We start from the raw sequence: 24093 nt of genomic DNA, 5'->3' as shown, positions 1-24093 counted from the left end.
CACGCAAAACCCGACATGCCATCGTGGCAGGCTCATGCACTGCAAACTCCCTCTTTCACTCCCTGTGCCCCACCCTCTGTTTACACAAAAACTCTCTCAAACTCCTCCTCCCAGCCTCACTCCACTCTCTGCCCATGTCCTGTGATCATTTTCGCTCACAAACTCCCACTCCGACTCTCATTCTCCTCCTCCCACTGGACCTGCACAGTTTTGAGGAGGAGGAGGAGTTGAACTACAGGGGGAGGCCACTTTTTTCCAAAAAAGAAAAAGGATGACTCTGTTTTTCTAGGGATAGGTGGCAACCGTAGGGTGGGACCTCCTTCTGGCAACTCCTGCCGCCAAGCTGATGCCATATGTTTTGGTCTGCTTTCCTTTGGAGCACATCAGTGAGGCCGAGGGGGTGGGGGCCTTGTCGTCTGGGCAGCCCAGGACCTCCATACACACTGCCCAGGCTTGCACCCTGGAAAAGTCACTTCAGTGCTGCTCACACAGCAGAAGTAACACAGGAGGCAGCAGTTATGAGTTGCCGGTCTCAGCAGCAGCAGATGCTTTTATTCTTCAATGGTTTTACTTCACCCCCGGAGGCACACTCCATTGTCTCGTGAGACAGATGGATACCAACAACAGCCAACACCGGGGGCCTTGAGGAAGGGGAGTGTGGTTTGAGGATAAGAGGCGCATGATAGCCTGAGCCCCCAGAAAGCTAGAGCTGGCCCTAGCTATTGTTAACAGTGTACTGGGCCCAGGAAAGCCTACTGGCATCCCTGAACCTGGGCTCACGGTTTGTTTCACCTAGGGAAGCCAAGAACAAACCATGACTATAGTTTATAGTTTGTCTAGAGTGAACCAACCTTGTTTTTTCCTTCTGAAGAGCTGCAGCTTGTTTGTTCATGCTTAACTGTAGTTTGGTTTAGCATCACTTATGAAATGAGCTGAGCTATAGATACTGATTCCCCCCTCACTATTCTCTGTTCAATTAGGCTCATTGCTACTACCATGGTCATGTCCAAGATTATGCCGAGTCTGCAGTAACTTTGAGTACATGTTCTGGACTCAGGTAAGTGGGACAACCTTAAATCATGAGAACACCTAACCTTGCCAGATTAATGGCAAGTGGGCAGTCTTGTTCACGTGTCAAAATGGTTCTGGATGGGAGAGCTCTGGAACCAGCTGGAAAACGTTCCCATCCCTGGTTTGGCAGACAGCAGAACAGGCAGTTTCCCCTACCCTATGCTGCTGCAGTTATCTTCTGAAATGGGTAGATCATCTATTTCACTGCTGATGGTAAAACAATGTAATAGACCTCGTCTTCTGAGTCAGAGGAAGAGTTCATCCTTTCCTGACTCTTTACTCCCTACTGAACAGAAGTGAGCGTCACAGTGTCTGACTTCCCTTTCCTCCCCTTTATGCTGAATCAGCAGTCTTTTTGTACAGTTTTGTCCATCTTGTCTCTTGGTACGGGATGGAGGAAATGCCTTATAGCACTAGTGAACATAGGAAGCAATGTTTTATACTGAGTCAGGCCAATGAGCCATTTCACTCGCTGCGGCTTTCCAGGGTTTTAGACAGAGGTCTATCAAAGCTACCTGGAGATGCCAGAGATTGAACCTGAGACTTAACCACATGCAAAGCAGATCCTGGGCCAGAAATCCCACTGACCTTTAGTTGACACCATGAAAGTTAAGCTGAACAGTGTCTACTCAGAATGAATGTAAGCCCCACTGAGTTACTTACTTCTAGGGATTTAATTCCAGGTAAGTGTGCATCGGATTGCAACCTTCCATGTCACCCCAATTCCCTACTGCTGTGAAGGGATGAACTGTGGTTACAGGAAGAACTTATTTGGGGGACAATCTAGCACTCAGTGCTGCTGTGTGATGAACATGTGATAGCTTTTAAAAACCTATCATTACTAATAAAATATAAATCTGAAAACTGAAGCCCTCAGTAGGAAATAATCAAGAATTCTCTCTGACCTTAAATAAAGCAGAGCTATTTTAAGTTTATATTGTCAACAAAATTAAGACAAAAACTTCTACATTTTGCACATTATTTAGATATTATAAAGGCTATGAACATGGGAGGGGGGGGGGAATCCCCAGAAGAGTGCCACATTTATTTAATTAAGCTTTCTCATAAAGTTAGCAGCTGTGGGAAGTTGTTGGCCACTGCTGGTTGTATCTTTTCAGAGTCTCATTCATGTTGCAGGACGCGCAGTGACTAGGAATGTTTACATGTGGCTGAATAAGTCATCTTCAGTGTCATTCTCAGCTTTATTGAGGGTAACTTAAAACACCACTGCATCCTATCCTCTGTGTACTCCACTGTAAGAGTATATAGCATGCATCCTCAAACTCGGCCCTCCAGCTGTTTTGGGACTACAATTCCCATCCTTGACCACTGGTCCTGTTAGCTAGGGATGATGGGAGTTGTAGTCCAAAAACAGCTGGAGGGCTGAGTTTGGAGATGCCTGGTATATAGGATCAAGCGTAAGGAATCCAGTGCTGGTAGAGGATATGACTGGCACCTTTGCACCAGCATTGTGATGCAATCCTATCATTGGCATGTTTCAGTAGTGAGAATGAGCAAATGTGCAGTTTCCCAAGTAAGGATCATAGAATCATAGCATTGGAAAGGACCCTGAGGATCAACCCGGTGCATGCAGGAATATGCAGCTGTCCCTTATGGGATCAAACCTGCAAACTTGGTGTTATCAGCACCACACTCTAACCAACTAAAATCAGGGCCACATCACTCCCAAGGTTTGTTCTGTGGGAGGGTGAGTAATCCTACTCTTCATTCTATGGAACTTACTCCCAGGTAAGGTAAGGGAGTGCAGGATTCCAGCCTTAGTATTCATAGGAAAGCAATTACATCAACGTGTGCTAAAAATAAGACATCTGCCTACTTGCTAGCCCACAATGCCAGCAAGTCACATTAGGCACCTATTAATGTGATGTCCTCAAAAAAGGACAAAACAGAGATAATGATTAAGGTAGGAACGCTATGAAAAAATAACTCTGGTAATTAAGGACAATTATAGCACATGTTATAGCTTTCCATTATTTTATTTTATTGGTGAATATTTGAAAGAAAATAGTTGTTTAGAAACAATTTTTTGATTAGAATGCTGTGTCGATTGGCATGTGATAAGTAAAACCTGATCATTATATTACCCCATACAATATTCTAGATCATCTTGTAGGCTTGGCATAATTTTTAAGACTGTGCTCTCCCAGCTTCCCTGGAGCAGGGTCTTACACACAGGAAAAGTTCTCTTTGCCTAGGGAAGTAGCTAATACTGTGTATTAAGTACCAGTAGCTCATAGCTATTTGGATACAGGAATTAAAGAATCTCTTATACAGCTCAAAGCTTTTGGCAGTAATTACATAAGCCGGAGTGCAGCCACTTTTCAAAAGCAGTAGGAATTATTGCTGTTTATTCCTAAAGATGCTTTCTGAAAGGATCTAGTTAAGCCTTGTAACACCCTGTTGAGAGAGCTAAGTGTTATCCCTATCTTGCAGAAGGAGACTCAGGTGTGGTGTAGAGAGGTGATTTGTACTGCACTATGAAAGCTGGAGAGGTAGGTGCTTAGAAGAAATGGAGATATCTTCGTCTCCAGCTCAATACCAGTTTTGCAACAAAGACTGAGCTAGTTTTCATGTTATCCCTCATGGAGGTGATCCACATTCATTGTCAGGAATTAAACTGCGTGTTAGCCCCTGCAGTGAGTTTGATACTAAAGGTGAGTGAGTCCCCATTGATGGAAGAGGGGTCTTGAGCTGAAGAGGAGCAAGTAACAGACTTCGTGCTTCCACACCATCACCTGTACTTTGAGCTCTCTCTTGGATGCCTTCTTGATTTCATTCTTCATTGAACGTAGTGAGAATGTAGACTGGACGTTCCCAATGCAGGGAGGGCATGTGGTGACACAGTCCTGTTTTGGTTCACATATCCAACTTGCAAGTCGTTACATACAAAGGGGAAGGAACAGGAGCACCAGGCAAGCAGGTAGGCACTCAAAGATCTCAGAGCCAGCTCTCAAAGCCTGCTCTGCCTGGGTTCTCTGTCTCCCCTCCAACCTGTGTGAAGGAAGGAGAGTGAGTCAAGAAGGCAAAGAAGAGAAGACTTCAGAGTCTCTTCCATCAGGATTGTTCCCACTCAACTTCCCACCCACAAAACCGGCTGCACTTGGGAAGAATCCTGAAGATTCATTCATTTTTTGGTGTTTCAATGTGATTTTATTAATGTCTTATTTATTTTCCTTGTTAGGTGTCTTGGAAGAATTTTTACTCTTAAATGTGGGGTGACAATGATGTTACAAAGCTGCTTAAAATGGTGTGTGCTTTTGGCACAGTGATCATTGATCGAGCATTGAGCTGAACACATAATTATAAGACTCTTAACAATATGTGCTGAATTCTTCATGCACCCACTCTCACCATTCTCAACAAAGCAATTTGGTTTTATTAACTGATCCAAAAAAAAAGTTCTTTTAAATTGATCCTGCTTCCTTGTTTAATTTTGTTTTCATTGGTATTTGCTGGTAGTCATACCCTTTGAAATGTTGAATACCCATACTAAAGTTTAAAGACTGTTGTTTCTGTCTGTTAATTTTTCTTTAGAGTTTTCCAAAACAAGTACACTGCAAAGCAATGGTCACTTGATATCGATTTGATATTTGTATTCCACTTTCCAACAAGTGTTGAGCTGAAAGCAGCTCACAATAATCACCATAGTTGTGATAATATCTATATCTATATTTTATTTATATAATACATCTATAGATATTATAGTTGCAAACGCTATAATATCAAATACAGTAACATATAAATAAAGCAAACAAGTATAAATTCATTAATACAATTTAGTAAAGTCATAATAATTCAAAATATCAGAAAGAGTTGCTGAGCACCAGCCCTGTGCCAGATGACGTCGGCTCTCTGGGAAGAGGAATGTTCATGCATTGCTATAAAATGCAAATGCAGTTTGGCACTGGGCTGCAGGGTTTAGGCAGAGAGAAACAATATATTCATTGTAGCGAACTGTATGCCAAGATTACAGTATGCAGAATTTATAGTTTGTGCCCCATTGGGGTTTGATCTAAACATATGCTATTCTTTCATACTTATTGAAAATCTGTCACTTTGTTGCAAACCAAGCACACAACATAGCACTATAAAGGAATGCATCATTTATTTGTTTTATACTACAGGGGACTTATTTTGTTTGAGGATAATGCCTATATTTTGGAGCCACTGGAAGGTGCTACAAATGAACATATAATCTACCAAGCAAGGGACTTAAAACTAGCTCTGGGTTCTTGTGGTCATCATCTCAACATCTCAGGCATCACTCCGGAGGATACCGTACAATTTATCCAGAAATTTGCTAGCAGGGTAGGTGGAAATTGTACTTTTCTCCTTCATGGTTTTAAAGAATCAAATCTCGGCAAATCTGACATTACGTCTCCATATCTTGGGGTAAAGTCTGTTTTGAAGCATATTGCAGCAATACATGGCAAAAGTAGAGAATATTGGGGAAAGCTGGATTACTTTGTACATTGTGCTATTGCCGGGAAAAGGTTCACATCCACTGTTTATTTTTCCATTTTGTGAATCTTCCTCATTAACTATTCAAGCCACTTGAATTTCTAAGCAGCATCTTTTGTCAGCTAAAGGTTAAATATGTCTGCATAATGTTTAATGACTAAATGCTTTGTGGCAAGGATGGGGGTCCTGTAGCCCTCTGGATATGGTTGGGCTTCCAACTCCTGTCAACCCCAGTCAGCATGGCCAATGGTCAGGGATGGTGGGAGCTGCAGTCCAGCAGCATCTGTAGGGCCATAAGCTGCCTATCTCTGCTTTACAGAAATAGGTTGCCGTCTGTAGTTTGTCCCTATAATTCTTTCTGATAGCTAGCGGATCAACAGATCAACAAGTGCTGCTAGTGGCCTGATTTCTGTTACTATTCTAATAACAAACTCCAAATTTAGGAAAAGAGTTTCCTAATGACTAAAGACTATTATGGAAGATTCTGCTGATGAAAAATTATAAATGCCCCAGTCAGTTACACTGTTAAAGTATAGGGTCTCAAACATTTTCCCCATTGGTATATCGCTTGAATAAAAATGCATATCAAGATAATGGGAGCTACATACTGTGTAATGAAATGGGAAGAGGTTTTGGCAGATACAGCAAATAAGACCACAGATTTATATATGCATTAAGTAAGCATTAAAGAGAGGGGTCAGGGAATAACGTGGTAGCAGGAATCTGTCTAAAGTACTTATTGCATGAGAAGTATTGTAGTGCATAAGGCACATTGGCTATGTAACCCACTTATCATTTTTATTAAGTTCAAATTAGGTACACCAGCCTAGCCCAACATCAAGGGGTATTATTTATATGATGGAACAAATGCATTTGCATTGTATTAGCATTAAAAGGTACATTTCCAAATATTATTGCTCCTTACCGCATGCTTCTAAAATCCATTTTACCATTGTATGTGCTGCAGCTGTACAATGGATGTGTAGACTGTTCCAGTTCATTAACACTAGAACAGCTCATCTATAAATGTACAGAGAGTTCCATATCAGAATAACCAGTCTTGCAAAATAATTTATAAAAGTGAGGGAGCCATGACCAACGTACTGTATAAACACACGTGATCTTCAAGGCTGTGACAGATTCTATGCCAACATAGTACACATATGGGTTGGGTTCAAACTTCCACCAGCAGAAGAGGAGAAGCACTTTTTTGCCTGCAGACCTCAGCACCACATCCCAGACTGTTCTGGATGTTTGGGAGACAGAGGTAGTGCAGTTGTATGCATTGGGAGTGGAAAAATCAGCTGAAGTTCCCTCAGTTGGTGGGATCCCTCTGCTGAACAGTAGCTTTCCATAGGCAGAAAAAACCTTTCCCATTTGGTGCAGCTGACATCCGAATTCAGTCTTGTATACTTAAGGTTCCATTCATATAGCTTCTGTACTGAATATGTTCCAAAGAGTAAAAGCCCCCCCCCACACACATACAAATACTGTATGGAATAATTAGGTCACCTTAATAAAAAGGAAATAGCTGCTGTTTAAAATGGGGGGTTTTATTCTTAATATATTTCTTCAAATATATTTCGATAAGTACCGGTATGTTTCAAAAGTGTTTCAATTCAGCTTTAAGATAAATGATCTAAAAGGGATTTAAATGGGTTTTTTAAAATAAATAAACAAATCTCTGGCCTTGTACATATACTGTATAAGTTACAGGGAAGCAAGTTTACAGACAAGCATGTGTTCTGGTCTAGATATTTAAGATGCACTCAGATACCTCTATGGAGCTCACAACACATTCCTATTCACATTAATAGGGATATTTGATCTGCACACACGTCCTTTGTTTCCAGTTATTAAGCTCCTTTGTATGAAAAGCACTTTCTCCAAGCAGACTTCACTGTAACAGAGCAGTTCACTCCAGAATAAATCCTAACACATGAGACAAAACAAATCAAAGGCAATTTTCAGCAAGGCTGCAGATAAACTCCATAGCTTGTTTAAAGACTTGAAAAAGTGGTGGTTTTTTTCTTCCTAAAATGATAATCCCTATTTGCTTCAGATGGAAATAGAATTTCAGGAAGTATGTAGTGGCCATTTTAAAATCTTATTACATGAAGAGATGATCATTTACAGATTTCAGCCACTTTAGAAACTCAGCATTAGGTTCCTTTCCTCACAGCTTTCCTCAGAAATCTCAGGATGTGGTAGCGTGCAAAGACATGTGGTTGGAACTGCCAACAATTACATCTCCATGTGCTTTCAGCCACCACGGAATAAGCTTCTCTGAAGCTACTTTAGGGTTCTTGCTTATCTGCTTTGACACTAGATTAAATAGAATCCTGCAGAGACTGTGAAATAATGTGTGGTGAAACAAGGACTCTAAACTGTTTTTCCCCCTTTGCATTTACATAGTTTGTAAATATGTTATTTTGCTAAATTATTTTGTGTTTGTGTTGTTGTTGTTGTTTTAAAAAAATTACGGTCTTGGATGAATGAGGAGTTGATTGCACTATGAAAGCTGTGCTGTGCAAGCAGAGAGAAGTGATAATTAGGTGTATTTTAGAAACAAATGGTCTGTCTAAGAAACGCATCCTCCAGACAAGTCATGGAGCAGATTAATAATGTTAATCAGACATAAGAAGTTCAGGAGCTTGCATCATATCCCCAAGAGCTCTTTTGTCCCATTTGTTTTTATTTTGAGGTAGTTCAAATTCTTTGGAGCATGAAAATGCTGCTCATTTGGCTGTTTGTACTGTTTGTGAAGATGAATCTTGAGCGTATCTCAAAATATCACTGCTGTGAACCTTTTCAGCCAAGCAGGAATATTTTATGTCTTCTACCTTTAGTGAACTAGCTTGGAAGGCTTGCTAAACAATGGCTTGGTTAGAAGGGGAAATCATCAACTAAGCCCTGTGCACAAGAAGAGGTAGAAGGAGAGATCAATGAGAGCAGCTTCCTTTCCCCCCAAGAATACTCCTGAGAGTGATGCTATGTCATAAATTTAGCGTCATTCCAACTTTGTCACTTTAAAAGCAGAAAACCATTCCTATGGGCTCCTGAAGCAGCACTTCTGCCATATTACATGGCAGCAAATCATTTTTGTGTTTAAAGTAGGGCAAGAGAATCCTTGGCCACCCCATTTGGAATGCTAAGTTGCCCCACTCCAAAAGTCACCAGATACACTACCACCCCACACTCACCTTTGTGGTAGATTGATGGGCACACAAAAGTACGTAGGAGTATTCTGTCCAATATTACTGCAACAGATTGCAGACTCAGGAATTTCACATTTAAAAATGAAAGAGCTTCTGCATATTTGGTACTCTTGTCATGAGACACACATGCTCATATTTTGGCAAGACATCAACACTGATAAATGAACTATTTCACAAAGAGTATTCCAACAATGAACAAATAAACTTCCTTATTAAATCCTGCCGGAAACTCCAGGTTCAGACTGTTTCAGTCTCTTTCAGGAATCTAGAATTTGAAATTTCTACATTTGGGTTAAAGTTCATTAAACTGGAAGCCGTTTTCTTAGATTCTGTACAGTCCACAATTATTTAATATGATAAGCCGAAAACAGCTAGATCAAATTTGATGTTTCATCCCGCTCCAAACTTTTGCCAAACTTAGAAAATAGTGCTGACGAGCTTACTTGGCATGGAGCATCCTGGCACCACATATGACATATGGCATTGTCCAACAACCTTGTTGAAGCTCAGGAGGTCTGGGACTGGTCTGGTCAGTACGTGGGTGGAAGTCCACCCAAGAACCTCATCTGTACTAAAACTTTGTCGGTTGTGACATTATTGCTAACTGTGGTTTAGCCATAGTTCCATGATGGAAGAGAGGTGCAATACAAATTTCATTTTACACACACACACACACACACACACACACGAAGTAAATACTGTTAGTGATATTTAAATTGTTTTATAACATACCACTGTTATAGGAAATAGATATCCTAGGTGTCCTTGGATTATTAATAGCATTAATCTGATCTCTTTCCTCTGTGTTTTAACTTGTATTTTAGTTTAATTATGTTTTTAACTGGCTGCTTTTTATCTGCCCTAATCTGATTTTATTATGATACTTTTTTGTGGATTATGATATTGCTTACTTGCTTTTGTTGTTGTTGTTGTTGTCTGCCTTTAGCATTTTTTTTAATACGGAAAGGGAATATATAAAAATAAACAAATATCTTTGTTTCGGTAGCACAAGAGGGAAACCCTGAAATCTACCAAGTACGTGGAACTTATTATTGTGGCCGATAATCGAGAGGTACACAACTTCTAAAGTTAAAAGTGTGAAGAAATATATTTGCAAGGGGGTTGTATGGAATGATATGCCTTGGAAATTCATTTTCTTTGAGAGAAGGAATCAGATAAATACTTCACTGTCCTCATGTTGTTGCTTCATTGATATCTATGATATAAAAAAACTGATAAAACGAAAATTCTTCTTTAAATTAGTGTGGCGGACTAACCTATTCCATGGTAAAGAAATATTAATGGTAAATGCAGTGTTCCACTCTCTGCCTACATGTTTTTAAAGTGTTGGGTTGTTGTTGTTTTTTATTGTGCTGTGATTTCTACCAGAAAAGGGGGAGGCATAGCTAAGTGTAAGAATGCAGGCATTGCATTTATAAGGTCCCAGGTTCAGTTCTTGACATCTCCTCCATGGCCTGAAACCATGGAGACCCTGCGACAATGACAGCAGGCAGCATTAGGCTAGATAGAGCTTGGTATGGTCATCTTTGCCGCCCGGCGGCATTAAATTTCTACTCATGACCGACAGCCTAGAAACCATATTTGTGGACTTCTGTATATACATTATATTACATTAAGTGAACAGTAGTGCTCCAGTGAGCTACCCAAGTGAAACAAGGTGCAACCCAATTCAAGGGTTGTAAAGTTTGATGTGTAGCATACACAGATTAACGAATCTGCCTATCTCAGTTTATCACATTCTCTCCTTTTTCAATTTTAAGTACAGCATGAAAAAGTGTATGTATTTTTGTTCGCATTTCTCCAACCATCTGCATTTTCAACCAAATTTTCCCCAACATAATGCATTTTTTGATGTTCTTTTCATAAATGTGTACACATCAGTGCACATTTTTCCAAAATAAATTCTTTTTATCCACGTTTTTGGGTTAGAGAACTGCATCGCAAAATTCAGAGAAGTGAATTTCAAAGGATAGCTATATTTCCACATATTTGTGTGGGAAGTGCTAATTAATTAGATTCACATTAAAATATATACGGGCATCCTAAATATAATATAATGTATAATGCTGCCTCTGTTACTAAGAAGTACGTAAAGAATTCCAGTTTCTGCCAAGTCTCCACACTGATTTGCAAGGCATGCTAAGGTGTTACAAATAGTTAAGCCTCTTTGCAGGTATCTCAAAGCAATAAGTGGGGGGGGGGGGAGAGAAATCCATATCCCTAAATTTGCTAATTCATACTAATGAAATGTGCATGGATTCAGGAAACATAATTCCTGAATGCTTGGAGCTACATTGCATTATTTAATTTTCACCCAACAGAACTAAGACTATGATTGGCTTGCATTAATAATACCAATTCTGTGGTGTAGGTTCTTTAGATACAGTTTGCCGGTTACTGAATTAAGCAAGGCTGCATAAATTGCTGAGCATTTGCAAAAGAGCTTCAAAAACAAATACACAAGACAGATGGTTGAAAGTATCTCAACTTTCTGAAGTGCAACCAAAAATGAAAAACCTCGTATTGAAATGTTTTCCAATTTGCATTTTCCCTCATTCAGAATGACAGACGTTGCCTCTTCAACACCTCTGCTTAAACAGCAGAATTGCTTTCTTCCTATGGCAGAGAGACAGCTAAAATGAGAGCCTTTTTCTTTGCACTATAAGATGGATCCCAGTGAGTCAGCTGTGTGGGAGCAGGATGAGAAGCCCTTTTTTGTTGTTTGAAAAACCACACCCCTTCACACAATGTTTGCTTGTTTTAAGGCCTACGTGGGTTCTACTGTCGGTAATAGGAGCTTACGATGGGCCCATATTGTATGTAAAACCCATATGTCATTCAATGTCTTCTTGGAGAATGCAAATATTGTCTGCAGAATAATGAGTATAATACTCATGAGTTGATGCTTCTTTGTTACTATTTTTTGTAGTTTCAGAGACAGGGCAAAGACGTGGAGAAAGTGAAGCTGAGGCTGATAGAAATTGCCAACTATGTTGATAAGGTAACATTTGTGTTATGTATTTAGTGGCAGTTCTCACTCAGGGCCACCACTATGTAAATGAAGGATTGAAAACTGTTGCTCCTGATTGGTTAGCTAGTTGTGAGTTGTTACTGTTTCATTAGTATTATATAAAGCAGCCAGCTAGGTTGCAGTCAGTCTGATTCCAGGAGCAGTTCTAACTGCTGCAATAAAGAGCTGTGTATCCAACAGAGCTGTGTCCTTCTTCCATCTTTCCCACTATTCAACAGTTTTTTAAAAGGACAACGATGCTTTCTGTTGCTGGGAAGCAGTCTACTTTCTAACAATAGCAAACCTGCTCTTACTGAAGTCATTCCCCATTGAGAAAATGTGTGTGGAAAGGGGAAGCACAGGTGACTCCCCACTTATGCATGAGTCACGTTCCAGGCCCCCCCTCCACATAAGTGAAATTGTATAAAGTGGGGAGCATCTCTAAACATCCTTTAGACACCCTCTCTGCTGCTCTCTCTTAAGTCCATACTAAGAAATCTATATTCAAAGATATCTACAACTAAAATTGAAGTTCTGTGGCTGGCAGGAGGCTGGAGTATGTGTGGGAAAGCTGCTGCTGCTGTGCCACCCCGCACACCAACTGTAAGGCAAGGAGGCGGAGCAGCATAAACAAAGCCCCAATGCACCTCTGGTCTCTTTGGGACTGATGTCCTCCTTGAGCTCTGGGGAGAGTCTCCTTGAGGACTCTCCTGCTCTCTCCCACCATTCCTGGAGTTGAATTGAATTATTTAATCACTTTCCGGCACCACATGTGTACACAGTCATGTGCAAATGGAACACACATAAGTGGGGAGGCACCTGTATAATGACTATTAATTAATTAGCTACACTTCAATAGAGAAGAAGCTTACAACTACAAGTCACCTGCCAGATCTCAAATGTCTGCTAGGCTAAGCAATCTCACCGTTGAGAGAGATTTCCATCCTTATTTCAGGCTTTCAGGGCATATTTTTGTTGAAGTACAACTCACATAGATCTGCAGTGCAATCGCTGACCCACTTATAATCCACTTGTCATCTATGAAGTTAGATATGTTCATTGCATTTTATATATCTACGTATAAACGTTTCACCCATGCCTGACCATCCTGGGGTGTTAGAAGCAGAGCGGATGCAACCAGAGAGCATGATCTAACTTCCTTCTTCACTGCATGTAAAATGTTGTCCATTCCAGGCCTCATTGTCATGTGACAAAGACACATGAGAGCAGAAGAGCAAAGCAGGCTGGGAAGTGCTGGGACTGCAGTCATTTGGGCCTACTAAAGTTATTTAGGCTTAACTGCTAACTGTTGAGTCACTCTGACTTGTGGCTTAGCAGCCAGTTTCACTTTTGTGTTCTCTGTAAGATGTCAGTGAGAGTCTGTCTGTTTCAGTTGTGAACAGAGTCAGTATGTAATCTCAGTCAAACTGTTTGGAACCATGTTGTTTATGAAGAAGTTTATTTTAATTCAGTACAGCTTTTATTCTTTAAAACTCTGCATCATTAATTTACACTGCGCGTCATCCATCGTGTAAGCTGTTTATACAGCCATATTCTACTTTCTAATTTGAAATAAAATTACAAATAAAACCCAGCATGTTAATTTGGCCGTTTCATCAGTTCTATAGGCCACTAAATATACGAATAGCCTTGGTTGGAGTGGAAGTCTGGAATGACATGGATAAGTGCGCAATAACCCAGGACCCCTTCACCAGCCTTCATGAGTTTTTGGACTGGCGAAAATTGAAACTTCTACCTCGTAAACCCCATGACAATGCACAACTAGTGAGGTACGTCCACGGATGCAAGAACTGCACACGGAGCAAAGGTTTCTTACTCTAAAAAAAAAGAAGAAGAAGTGTTACAAAAGTCTAGAAATTCCAGACTGTTCCCACACTCCAGATTGCTCCCAAACTTCCTCACTCCAGTTGATGGGCCACAGTGGCTTCTTGGTATTGGCTCCTGAAGAGTTGAGGGTGATAAAATGGTTGTGTAGCCTGCTAGAGAACAAAATAACAGAAGGGCCATAATTAATGTGACCAAACACAGGTGACTTCCTCTGTGGTGGTGATAGTATCAAAGAATCTCACTTCCTTACCACACAGTGTCAAGCAGGGGCTTTTTTCTGGAGGCTGTGGAGTTAAAAACTTAAGAGCCCTTGAAGGCTTTCTGTTTATTTTGTGAATAATATCTCTTGTATTCATACTGACCTTTGACAGAGTCAGAGATGGATGCAGCTAGGACGTCATCTAGTCATGTCACTATGGATATTTTTCACCTTTTGCAGTCGTGAGAAACAGCTTGGAGGCCTTCCACTTCTGTCCTGGATTCTTGCCCTTCTTGACTATTGAAATTGGCCAGGGCTGGGCAGCAGACAATTGACTCAGGGGTGGCTAATTCCTTTCTGAGAGAATATAGGTCCTTACTGCACTAAAGGAGATAGCAGTAAAGCCCTTATTATTGGTTTTGGATTATATTAGTAAAATAAAGAGGTTACCATTGAATGTGGGCTAAGCCTGCCTTCTAAAGTTGAATGTGGTTTTTAAAAAACACACACTTTCTTTTCTTCCATCAGTGGAGCTTATTTCCAAGGTACTACCATTGGTATGGCACCTATAATGAGCATGTGTACTGCAGAGCAGTCTGGAGGTATTGTTATGGTAAGTACCAAGTCCATTTCTATTATTGTTATTTATTGTTGTTATTCTTGTTTCAAGAAATTATGATAATTTATTAAAGAGAAGCCACTACTTAGCCTTGTAATGAAATATCATCATTTAATGTTTTCTTTGTTGTCTCCTTTCAGAGTAGTGAACCGAAACCAAAATAGCCTCACAGAATAAAAAAATATAAATTTATAATTTATCTTTTCATTTCTATGCTTTGTACGAAAACTCTCCCAAAATTATTTATGAGGCATGCTGCATTTTTGCTATGGGCCAGAGAGAAATAATTATAAGCACTCTTACCTAATTGCTTATTTTTCAATTTACCAGTAATAGCTTTTATTATAAGTCAGATGACAAAAGACAACAGGTGGTAGTAACTATAACAAAGCTTTTGTGTTTTCAGGATAGCTCTTTAGAATACGTTCATGTTTTTGTTGCCTTTCCAGCACAGTGTGTCTGTGTGTTCATTTTAGCTTCTATTAGAACTTGTCACTTTTAATAAGTAAGGTGCATGCATTTCAAGTTGCCTAAAGTTAAAGGTCAGCGGGTGGCGCTGTGGTCTAAACCACTAAGCCTCTTGGGCTTGCCGATCAGAAGATCTGTGGTTCAAATCCCCGCAACGGGGTGAGCTCCCATTGCTTGGTCCCAGCTCCTGCCAACCTAGCAGTTCGAAAGCACGCCCAAAAAGTGCAAGTACCGTAGATTCTGGCGTATTAGGCGACTGGGAGTATAAGACGACCCCCCAAATTGGCAGCTGCCTTATATGCTTTGGCAGCTTCGCTGGGCAGCGGCAGTGGGCGGTGGGTTCCACACCGGGAGGAAGCCGCCCAGTGAAGCCGGCTTAGCATTTCTGGGCAGCTTCGCCGGGCAGCTTTCTCCCTGCACGGAGTCCGCCGTCCACTGCAGCCATACCCAGCGTATTAGATGACCCCCAACTTTTTAACCTCTTTCCCAGGGTTAAAAAGTCGTCCTATACGCCGGAATCTACAGTAGATAAATAGGTACGGCTCCGTTGGAAACTGTGTTTCCGTGCACTGCTCTGGTTTCAGTGTTCCGTTGCGCCAGAAGCGGCTTAGTCATGCTGGCCACATGACCTGGAAAAACTTTCTGCGGACAAACGCCAGCTCCCTCGGCCTGTAAAGTGAGAGGAGCGCCGCAACCCCAGAGTCATCTATGACTGGACTTAACTGTCAGGGGTCCTTTACCTTAATCTTGATTAAGTTTTAGAGTGAGATGTAGCAGTGGTTCAAAAGTGGCCAAGGCTACAGGATACTTATCTGGGCACAAGGCATGCTTATATTTATCTCTCCAGCTAATTAGCACTGGAAACCTATTGTGTGAATGCACTATGGGATGTTGAGGGCTGTGCATGCATTATCTGTCTCAAATGAGGCAGCTGAGGAGTAGAAAAGGAGGAAATTTAAGTGCACTAAGAAGATATGGACACTGAAAGGGGGGCGGTGAGCAATGGCACAAGTCTGAGTAACAGGGATGGAGGGGTATCGGAGGGGTGCTGTTTTTTTAAGAAAACAAACCGGTTTCAACAAGGAGAAATAGCAAAGATGGATACAACACCTTAGCTAACCCATGTTTTCATATTGTAAACTGCCCTGTGACCCTTGGCTGAAGGGCAGTATAGTAAGGTAGGTAGGTAAGTAAGTAAGTAAGTGCTATAAATAAGTAAATAAATAAACAATAACAGAGCCTTCCTGAACTCCCTTCTCACTGTTTTAAACTGCCACTACCCTCTGTTTGTTCAAATTTTGACAACTGGAAAGAGCTTGGGGGGAGGGGGAGAATAAATTAGAAACACATCAATCTCAGTTTTCTTCTAGTATCACATATTTTTCTCATCCTCAGGGTAAATGCTTTCAGTTGTTTAATTCAAAATGTGTTCAAGCAATCTCTTTTGCTGTGACATTGCATTTCCTGTGTTGAAGAAATTGCTCTAGATAACTAGTAAAATTATATTCAAAATGAACCAAATAGTTCTCCTCTTTACATGGTAATAATACTGACATGTTAAAGCCCTATCGTTTGCTGCCCTGGTCCATCTGTGGGAGTACGCTTGCTTTTATTTATTGTATAACTGTATTGAATTAATATGTTTACAATACAGAATAAGTGTCTGAAAGCATGAAACATGGTTTGGAGATCAGTTTGCCTTTTCCGGATTAAGAGAAAGCTTAACATTTCCTTGTATACAGAAAGAAAATAGTTGTGTACAGATCAAGCATTTCAAATTCTTCTTCCCTCTTTCTCTACCCACCCCCACTGCCAAATTGATCCAAATTACAACACTGGGTTTTTTTAATTGAACTTCTAAAAAACTACATATGTAGAGTCAGGACTTATGATATCTGTATTTATTAAATACATTGGTAATTCAGGGCTCATAGGAGTGGAGATGACTCACTCTAGACATTAACACTCTATTATTTGCAAAACAGTACTATATAGAAGGATTTAAAAATGTTTAGCTACCACTTTAGTTTTCCTTTGCAGTTGTCTGTAATTGCCAAGATTGCGTTTCAACATTTTTTTGAAATTTGGGGAGGGGGGTAAGAAGAACTAGACTGATAACACAATTTTGATAACACAGTGCAGAGTTTGTATTTGGTATTGAAAGTTTCATGAAATTGAAAATCATCTTTCAAAATTTATTTATATGGTATGCCTGAGCTGAGATGAGAAGGTGGATGTCATTCAGTACAGTGGTACCTCGGGTTAAGTACTTCATTCGTTCCGGAGGTCCGTTCTTAACCTGAAACTGTTCTTAACCTGAAGCACCACTTTAGCTAATGGGGCCTCCTGCTGCTGTCGCGCCGCTGCTGCACGATTTCTGTTCTTATCCTGAAGCAAAGTTCTTAACCTGAGGTACTATTTCTGGGTTAGCGGAGTCTGTAACCTGAAGCGTATGTAACCTGAAGCGTATGTAACCCGAAGTACCACTGTATTCTTCTCCCTGCAAAAGAGAGTTCTCTTCTGGTAATAAATTGGGTCGGTACACAGACAAGGGCAAAAATGTCCATAGTATGAGACTGGGGGAAAGGAAACAAAGTCCCAAATTGCCAAGGCTGCAGCATTTCTCACCTGGCTTCCCGAAACCGAGATTTGCTGCCATTTACTGAGAGGGAGGGGCAGGGAGCTTAGTGTTTCACAGGTGCAGTAGAAGAGCCAATCCAGTGCTCTTGTGCCAGCACCATGCTGAGCTCCCAGCTGTTTTGCCCCTTGACCTCTCCCTCTCAACTACTAGCAGCAATGCATGACATTGAGAAGCCAGGTGAGAAACATTGGCCTGCGAGCTGCTACTGGGTGCACTGCAAGGTGCAATAAAATCATCCACACACTGCAGGAATACAAGAAGAATCAGCCAGCTGCCTCTGCAAAACAGTAGCCTGTTCCTATAACAGTAATAGTACTTCACTTGATCTCATTGATAATGCTACAAACAGCCAAATTTTGATTGAATAAATACTGTTATAACACATCTTACTCAGTAAATGATCCATGATTTACTGGGATCATGCAGTTTGGGAGAGTGGGGGGGCCACCAGGGGGCACATTGGAAGATGGCCGACAATAACATCTCTCCGACCCACATGAGGTAATTAAGAGGCTGCCTTGCCAGCTGTGTCCATAATTCACCCCCCGATTTGAAAGAAGGGGGTGAGGACACTTGGCACGAAGCCCTCGGGTGAGGTCGGCTCTCCCTGACTCTGTCTCTAATCGCGCACTGGTTCGCATTAGCTCGAAATATATAATTGGAAATATATAATTTGAAAGAATTTAATGCACATATATCAAGTGAAGATCGGGAGTAAAGACTGCTGATTAATGGGATCTCTGCGAGCGGAGCGACGGGCTGGACAAATAAATCAAGTGAAGAATCATCATTAAAAGACTGGTATGTTGGAGTGAAACGGAAAGGAGGGGGAGGAAAAAACTTTTCTTATTTTGTCTTATGTGAGTACCAATAACCCTCCCCTCCAGAGAGAAGAATCGTTGCTAATTACTAATCACAAGCAGGAGTTAAGAACTGTGTGGAAATGAATTACTGATCAAAGAGAGGACTGGTGGAAACATCGGGGAATGGGAAGAAAGTTTTATGACGCAGTTACAAATGGACTTCCATTAAGACAGGCTTGCCCATAGGAGGACGAGGGGGAGGAGGACCAGGGTCATCGGAAGGTGAATGTATGGTTATCGGAATGTGATCTTGACCTGGCAGGTCCCCCTGAGATATAGATTGGCAAGCCTGTGGAAATCAACGGACAGACTGTGGGAATGTTCTTTACGGAGGTGTGGAAATGGCGTCTGTCCTTTATGTGATATGACTCTTGGAGAGTGTAAAACCCACACAGAATATGTTTGTTTGCAACCCGCTTGTGAAGATTATCAGAGATCACAAAGAAAGGAATATATGATAACAACAAGAAGATGAGGAAAATAACAAAGAGATTATCTGGACAGAACTGGACAGAACTGTTTAATTAAAGCAGCAGCAGCAAGAGTGAAGTTTGGATCCCTTTCGGAGCCTGAAGTATGGGTACCCCCAACAAAAAATTTTAAAATCTGGCTGTATAATTTGGAACTAATGTGATTTGGAATTAATGTGATTTGATTGGCCCGTTAATAAAACATGCAGTTTGGGAGAAAAAATGGTATCCAAGAAGCAACAGAGGGGAGAACAAAGTGACTTATGATCAAAATAAAAATAAAGAAAGCTACATTTGTGTGTTTTTTCAGGAACACTTAGTGTCTTCCTAAAAAATGAGTGAAATTTTGGTCTGATTCTAATGTATTCAGAAGTACTAAATGACATGCAACTTTTGATAAAGTGCATTCAGATTTCAGAGAGTGATGCCTTTTATGAATTGATTGTACTTTCAATTTTTCATTCACTAGAGAGTTCAATTATTCATACTATTAACAGAAGCCCCTTAAACAGAAAATTGTGAAATCCAAGCCAATAATTTATTAGGAGTTTCATTTTACTTTTTAATTAAGCTTTTAGACAGTTCTAAGCTTTTACTCTCTGTACACATCAGAGTGCTTGAAAGGTTATGAAGAAGAGTGATTTTAGATGAATAAATTCATATGTGCTTTTAGAAAAGGCAGATGAACATAGTAATTCCATTTACTGACTGATAAACAGGAGATCAGCCATTTATATTACATGTTTTATGCATTTTTCTTTTTTAGAGAACTTTTATAAGAAGGTCAGTTTTTCAAAAGGAATAGATGGATGCCACAGAGAACAGTATAAAAAAGTTTTTAAATGTTTGTGCCAGTCAACCAAAATAGCTTTCAGTCAACGAAAATAGTTTCTGCAAGAATATTTCTTGTCCAGAAAAAAAGAAATGAATACCACCATTAATTTTATTGACAACAGAGACCTTCCGGGGCTTGCCCTGTAAACTGCATGTCATTTGTACTAATGTGCTGGTAGCGTAGCGAGCACATGTTTCCTACTGTCCATTTTGTAGAATGAGCCATTTTCTGATGCGCCACTTCCGCCTTTTGATAAATTAGTTATGTTCACAAGTACATTTACATCAGTTCATTTCTCTGCAGTTGTTTAATGACACTTGAACATGTGAAATGACATGGTTGAAAAGCATGATATGAATATGAAACTTCTTAGATGGCCCATTCAAGCATTCAAGTCATCACTTGGTCTTGCATTCATCATGTGCATGCATGTGTGAACCAAGCCATGGATGAGTCCATATACCAGGACAGTAGGGTTGAGGTAGGGGTAAGGAGGTAGCTAGACCTCACAAGTCTGGGTCTTTCCAGACATGTGGCCCAGTTCATACACAAAAGCAGCAGTTTGAGTGGACCGCATGAAACCCAACTGTGCAGAGAAAGCTCCATGTTGCCAGCTATTTGTGTAAAGTAGCTTTCAGCGATGCCAGTGCAATCCTGATGTGTTTGGGATTTGTATTGCTAGACCTGGCACTTACAAAACTATGTCAGGGGCCTACTGGCACATAAACAACTTTCCCTGTGGCACTGCCTCCAGATGACTGCATTTTCAGGCAACTTCTCAATGCTGTCTGCATGGAAGAATAAGGCAAATGGGCAGGATCTTGGTGGTGGTGTTTATTTACATTAATAACACTGTAATTACTCTTGCCATGCGCCACATCTATAACAATTAATACCTAATTAGCTTGGTCATTTATCACTCTGTTAGGCTATATTATTTCATCCTTTTTAATAAAATGCTTTACTCTTATCTCTCTCTATTTTTTGTTTTGTTTTAAGGACCATTCTGACAGCCCTCTGGGAGCAGCAGTAACTCTGGCACATGAGTTGGGCCATAATTTTGGGATGAACCATGATACACTGGAAAGGGGTTGCAACTGCAAAGCATCTGCTGACAAAGGAGGCTGCATCATGAACCCTTCAACAGGGTAAGTGCAAGTACTGAACAAGCTTTGTTTGGGAGGAAAAAAGGTAGCTAGAACTGTGGGTGCAATATAACTTTCCTCTTGCTCTCTTCTCCACCCTAAAATCTGTTCTGGAGGGTTGGGGTGGGGCAGACCCAGAACATATTTAAGGAGCTTGCTGTAAGACAAGAGGCTGAGGAATTTCTTTTCCTCAGCCGAAATAGCTTGTGCTATTTAGTTGGATACAGTCCTTTGTTTTTATTCCAGGAAGCATTTTAAGCAAAGGTTTACATCCTGTTTATGCCAATTAGACTTTATCACAGACCCTTCTCCATAATCTGTGACAAATTATGTTGTTGAGAGGGAAACTTTAATCCCTAGAGGATAGCTTTAATCCCCCCTCTTTGTTATTAAAAGAAAATGTGCAAAGCAATTAACGTGTATTATTGTTGTTGTTTTCCCCTACTAGTATGTGAGAAAAAGCAGGGGAGGTCATAAGAAATAAACCATAGCAAATAGGGGAGCAGGTTTGGTGCTTGTTTATCTGTGTTTCCTGCTGCAGAACTGCATTAATACCAAGAGCTTTCAATATAAACTGAAGACAATCTTTGTTTCTGTGATGTCTGATGTGCTTTCTTTCATCTCAGTTGGCTGGGGTCTCACTAAAGTTGCCTCAGTCCAAAAATGCAATTGTTACCCAGTGCATTCTTCATTCCTAGCCATCTTTCACAGCTGATAGAGTGATGACAAGTGAGATCAATTTAGTATGCAATTTGCTAGGTGGAGGTGCACGGTATCTCAGAAGTAAATGCTATAAAGAACTACTGAAGCATGTTAGTCATGAAAGGAAGGTTTTCTCTTCTCTTTTCTTTTTTTTAACTTCAGCTTTTGAAGTTTGAGGATGCCTTCATGCTTTCTGTTCAAAACAAGAGTTTTAGTGATGTGACTAAGGGGTCATCCAGACTTGCGTTTGTGCTGTGCCTAGAAAGTACAGGGCTGAGCAGTTTTCTGCTTGACCCACACTTTCTAGGCACGGGTCCAATTGCTTTCCCCCTTGCCTTTCTCCTTTCCAAGGGAAAAACCTGCTCTTCAGCAGTAAAAAGGAACAAATAGCAATCCAAGGAAACCCTGAATTGCCATTTGTTCTGATGGAGCACTAAAGAGCAGTTTTCCCAAGGGGATGAAGCAGTGGGACAAGAGGAAGTATGAATTAGCCCTTAGGCTATGTACACCTTAGTAGCTTAAAATCCAGTGAGGCCATCCCCCCCCCCCGTCCCCACTGCATTTCAAGTTGCATTTGCACTTCTTGTACGTACTGGGAGGGGGGCAGGGGTGTCTTCACCCTGTACAAATGTTATAAATAGATGAGCAAATGTTTAATCATCAGTGTATAGATGTATCTGAACAGTCAAATAATACATGTTCAAATTCTTTCCCGAATAATAAATCTTCAGAAATGACAGGAATGTGCAAGCTAAAGGAGCTTCAGAAATGTCTTTCTTCCTCCAGGTCAAGCAAACCCCTAGTGTACATGCAGAACTTTTTAGATCCACAGACATTAGTGACTATTTTCAATAGATTTTCTCATTACTCTTGGAACTGCTCATCAAGCTGCTCAAATGGAATATTTCTAACACTGTTTAAATCAGGTTAAACTTTGGGTCTATGGTGTATTTGATGGCATGAAATGTTTCATCCTCCTCTCTTCTCCCTAGGATCCAAGGAGTATATCTGTGTATTTGGGATCAGTGTCAGCCCATCTTTCACCTTGGGCTATTGCTTTTCTATCCTATTCATCCAGCTCTTAGCCTTCTCAAGCCATAGATTTTTCAGGGGGTAGAAGTGACTGCTACAGTCATTTTTGAGGAAGAGGGTTATGGACATTGCACTTCTTCTTTTTTTACTTTGTGCCCAATAGATATCTGTAATTCAAATAAGGTGATGAGAAAAACCAGCTTGGATTAAAATTATTCACCTTAACTTTGAAGTTAAGTCTAACGAAGGAAAATGTTCAAAGGGTTATTTTATTACTTCAAATGGTGTTTCCTTAATTATTGTGATTTCCTTTTCAGTTTTTCAGTTTTAATCATTGAAGAGCCCAGCATTAAAAAATTGTGTTAGAAATGAGTTCTTGGTAGAAGTAGTCTCGGGATCAGTGCTGTATTAAATTCTGTTGGATCTGTCTGTTAATGAGCTTCCTGTAGGTGTACGTTTTAAAAGGAACCAGTAGGACATGTATCATTTTTACCACAAAATCTTTTAAAGGTTTGAGCACATTTAGCAAAGCACACATGATGTGTTATTTTATAAGGCATTATGGCTTAAAGAAGAAAGCAGACAGAGTGATCCTGACATTCAGGTTATTTCTGGCTACAAAAATAAATCACAGTACAAGAAACATTTTCAAGAAAAGAATTGCAACCAAAAATGCTTAATAAAGAGAAATTAGTTTTTGTAAACTGATATCTTTGTAATGGTAGCTTTGTCTTTCTTTAAAACAAAATGTTAACTTTGGGGCAATAGGATAGGCCCTAGTGTTGTATGTGGGATCTTAAAGGACCCTGTGGTCCAGGGAGAACGGTATGAAAATGAGCACTAGGAAGGAGGAAAGGGGCACACAGAGGACAAGGAAGGTCCAAAGAATTTTTTTTTTTTTGTCCAGATAGAAAAATAATCTTTTAGAAAACACAAAATCAATTGCAGTCTGTTTGAAAGGTCTTGTTCTCCCTAGCTCCCTTTGAGGAATTTATAACGAAGTTCTATCTCCACTCAGGGAAAAGGAAATAAGAAAATAATAATAATAATAATAATAATAATAATAATAATAATAATAATAATGGAGGGCAGTCTGCAGAAGTTGCATTGCAGCCCTCTGCTAGTGGTCAGAGGCAAAGGCCAGGTTTAGGGTTTCAACTTTGAATGACGTAGGCTGGGATGAGGTCATTGGAGCTGGTTAACAGCAAGAAGGAGAAGGAAGGGGCAGAACTCCAAGTGAGCTGGGAATGACGGGCTGGAACAAACAGACGCAGAGTATGGGAGGTATTTTGGGTTTTTTGCCTTCCTTTGAATCCAATGCTGCCCTTAAGGGAGAAGCCAGACCCTCATAGGATGTGAATGCTCTGCAATCCCTCCATCTAGGTGCAGGTTGTATATCTGTGTAAATAAAACCATATCAGAAGTGGAAAACCCCCCAAACCACTATGTTGACTCATGGCAAGCTAGAA

At 40.4% G+C, this 24093-nt stretch overlaps 1 protein-coding gene across 6 annotated transcripts in view; it reads left to right on the top strand.

Annotated features, from left to right (window-relative positions):
- The window catches only part of ADAM12 (ADAM metallopeptidase domain 12), a 189768-nt gene that overhangs the window by 106745 nt on the left and 58930 nt on the right, over positions 1-24093 (top strand). For all 6 annotated transcript variants that reach the window (XM_083439608.1, XM_083439605.1, XM_083439604.1 and 3 more), the window contains 7 exons: positions 981-1057; positions 5217-5400; positions 9778-9843; positions 11722-11793; positions 13423-13592; positions 14378-14462; positions 20745-20893. In XM_083439608.1, coding sequence (XP_083295734.1) covers positions 981-1057; positions 5217-5400; positions 9778-9843; positions 11722-11793; positions 13423-13592; positions 14378-14462; positions 20745-20893 — 803 coding nt within the window. The remainder of the gene's footprint in view (positions 1-980; positions 1058-5216; positions 5401-9777; positions 9844-11721; positions 11794-13422; positions 13593-14377; positions 14463-20744; positions 20894-24093) is intronic.

Source organism: Podarcis tiliguerta, assembly GCF_965153285.1.
Source record: "Podarcis tiliguerta genome assembly, chromosome: 5".
NCBI classification, from domain to species: domain Eukaryota; kingdom Metazoa; phylum Chordata; class Lepidosauria; order Squamata; family Lacertidae; genus Podarcis; species Podarcis tiliguerta.
This window is presented reverse-complemented; position numbering and strand designations above follow the sequence as displayed.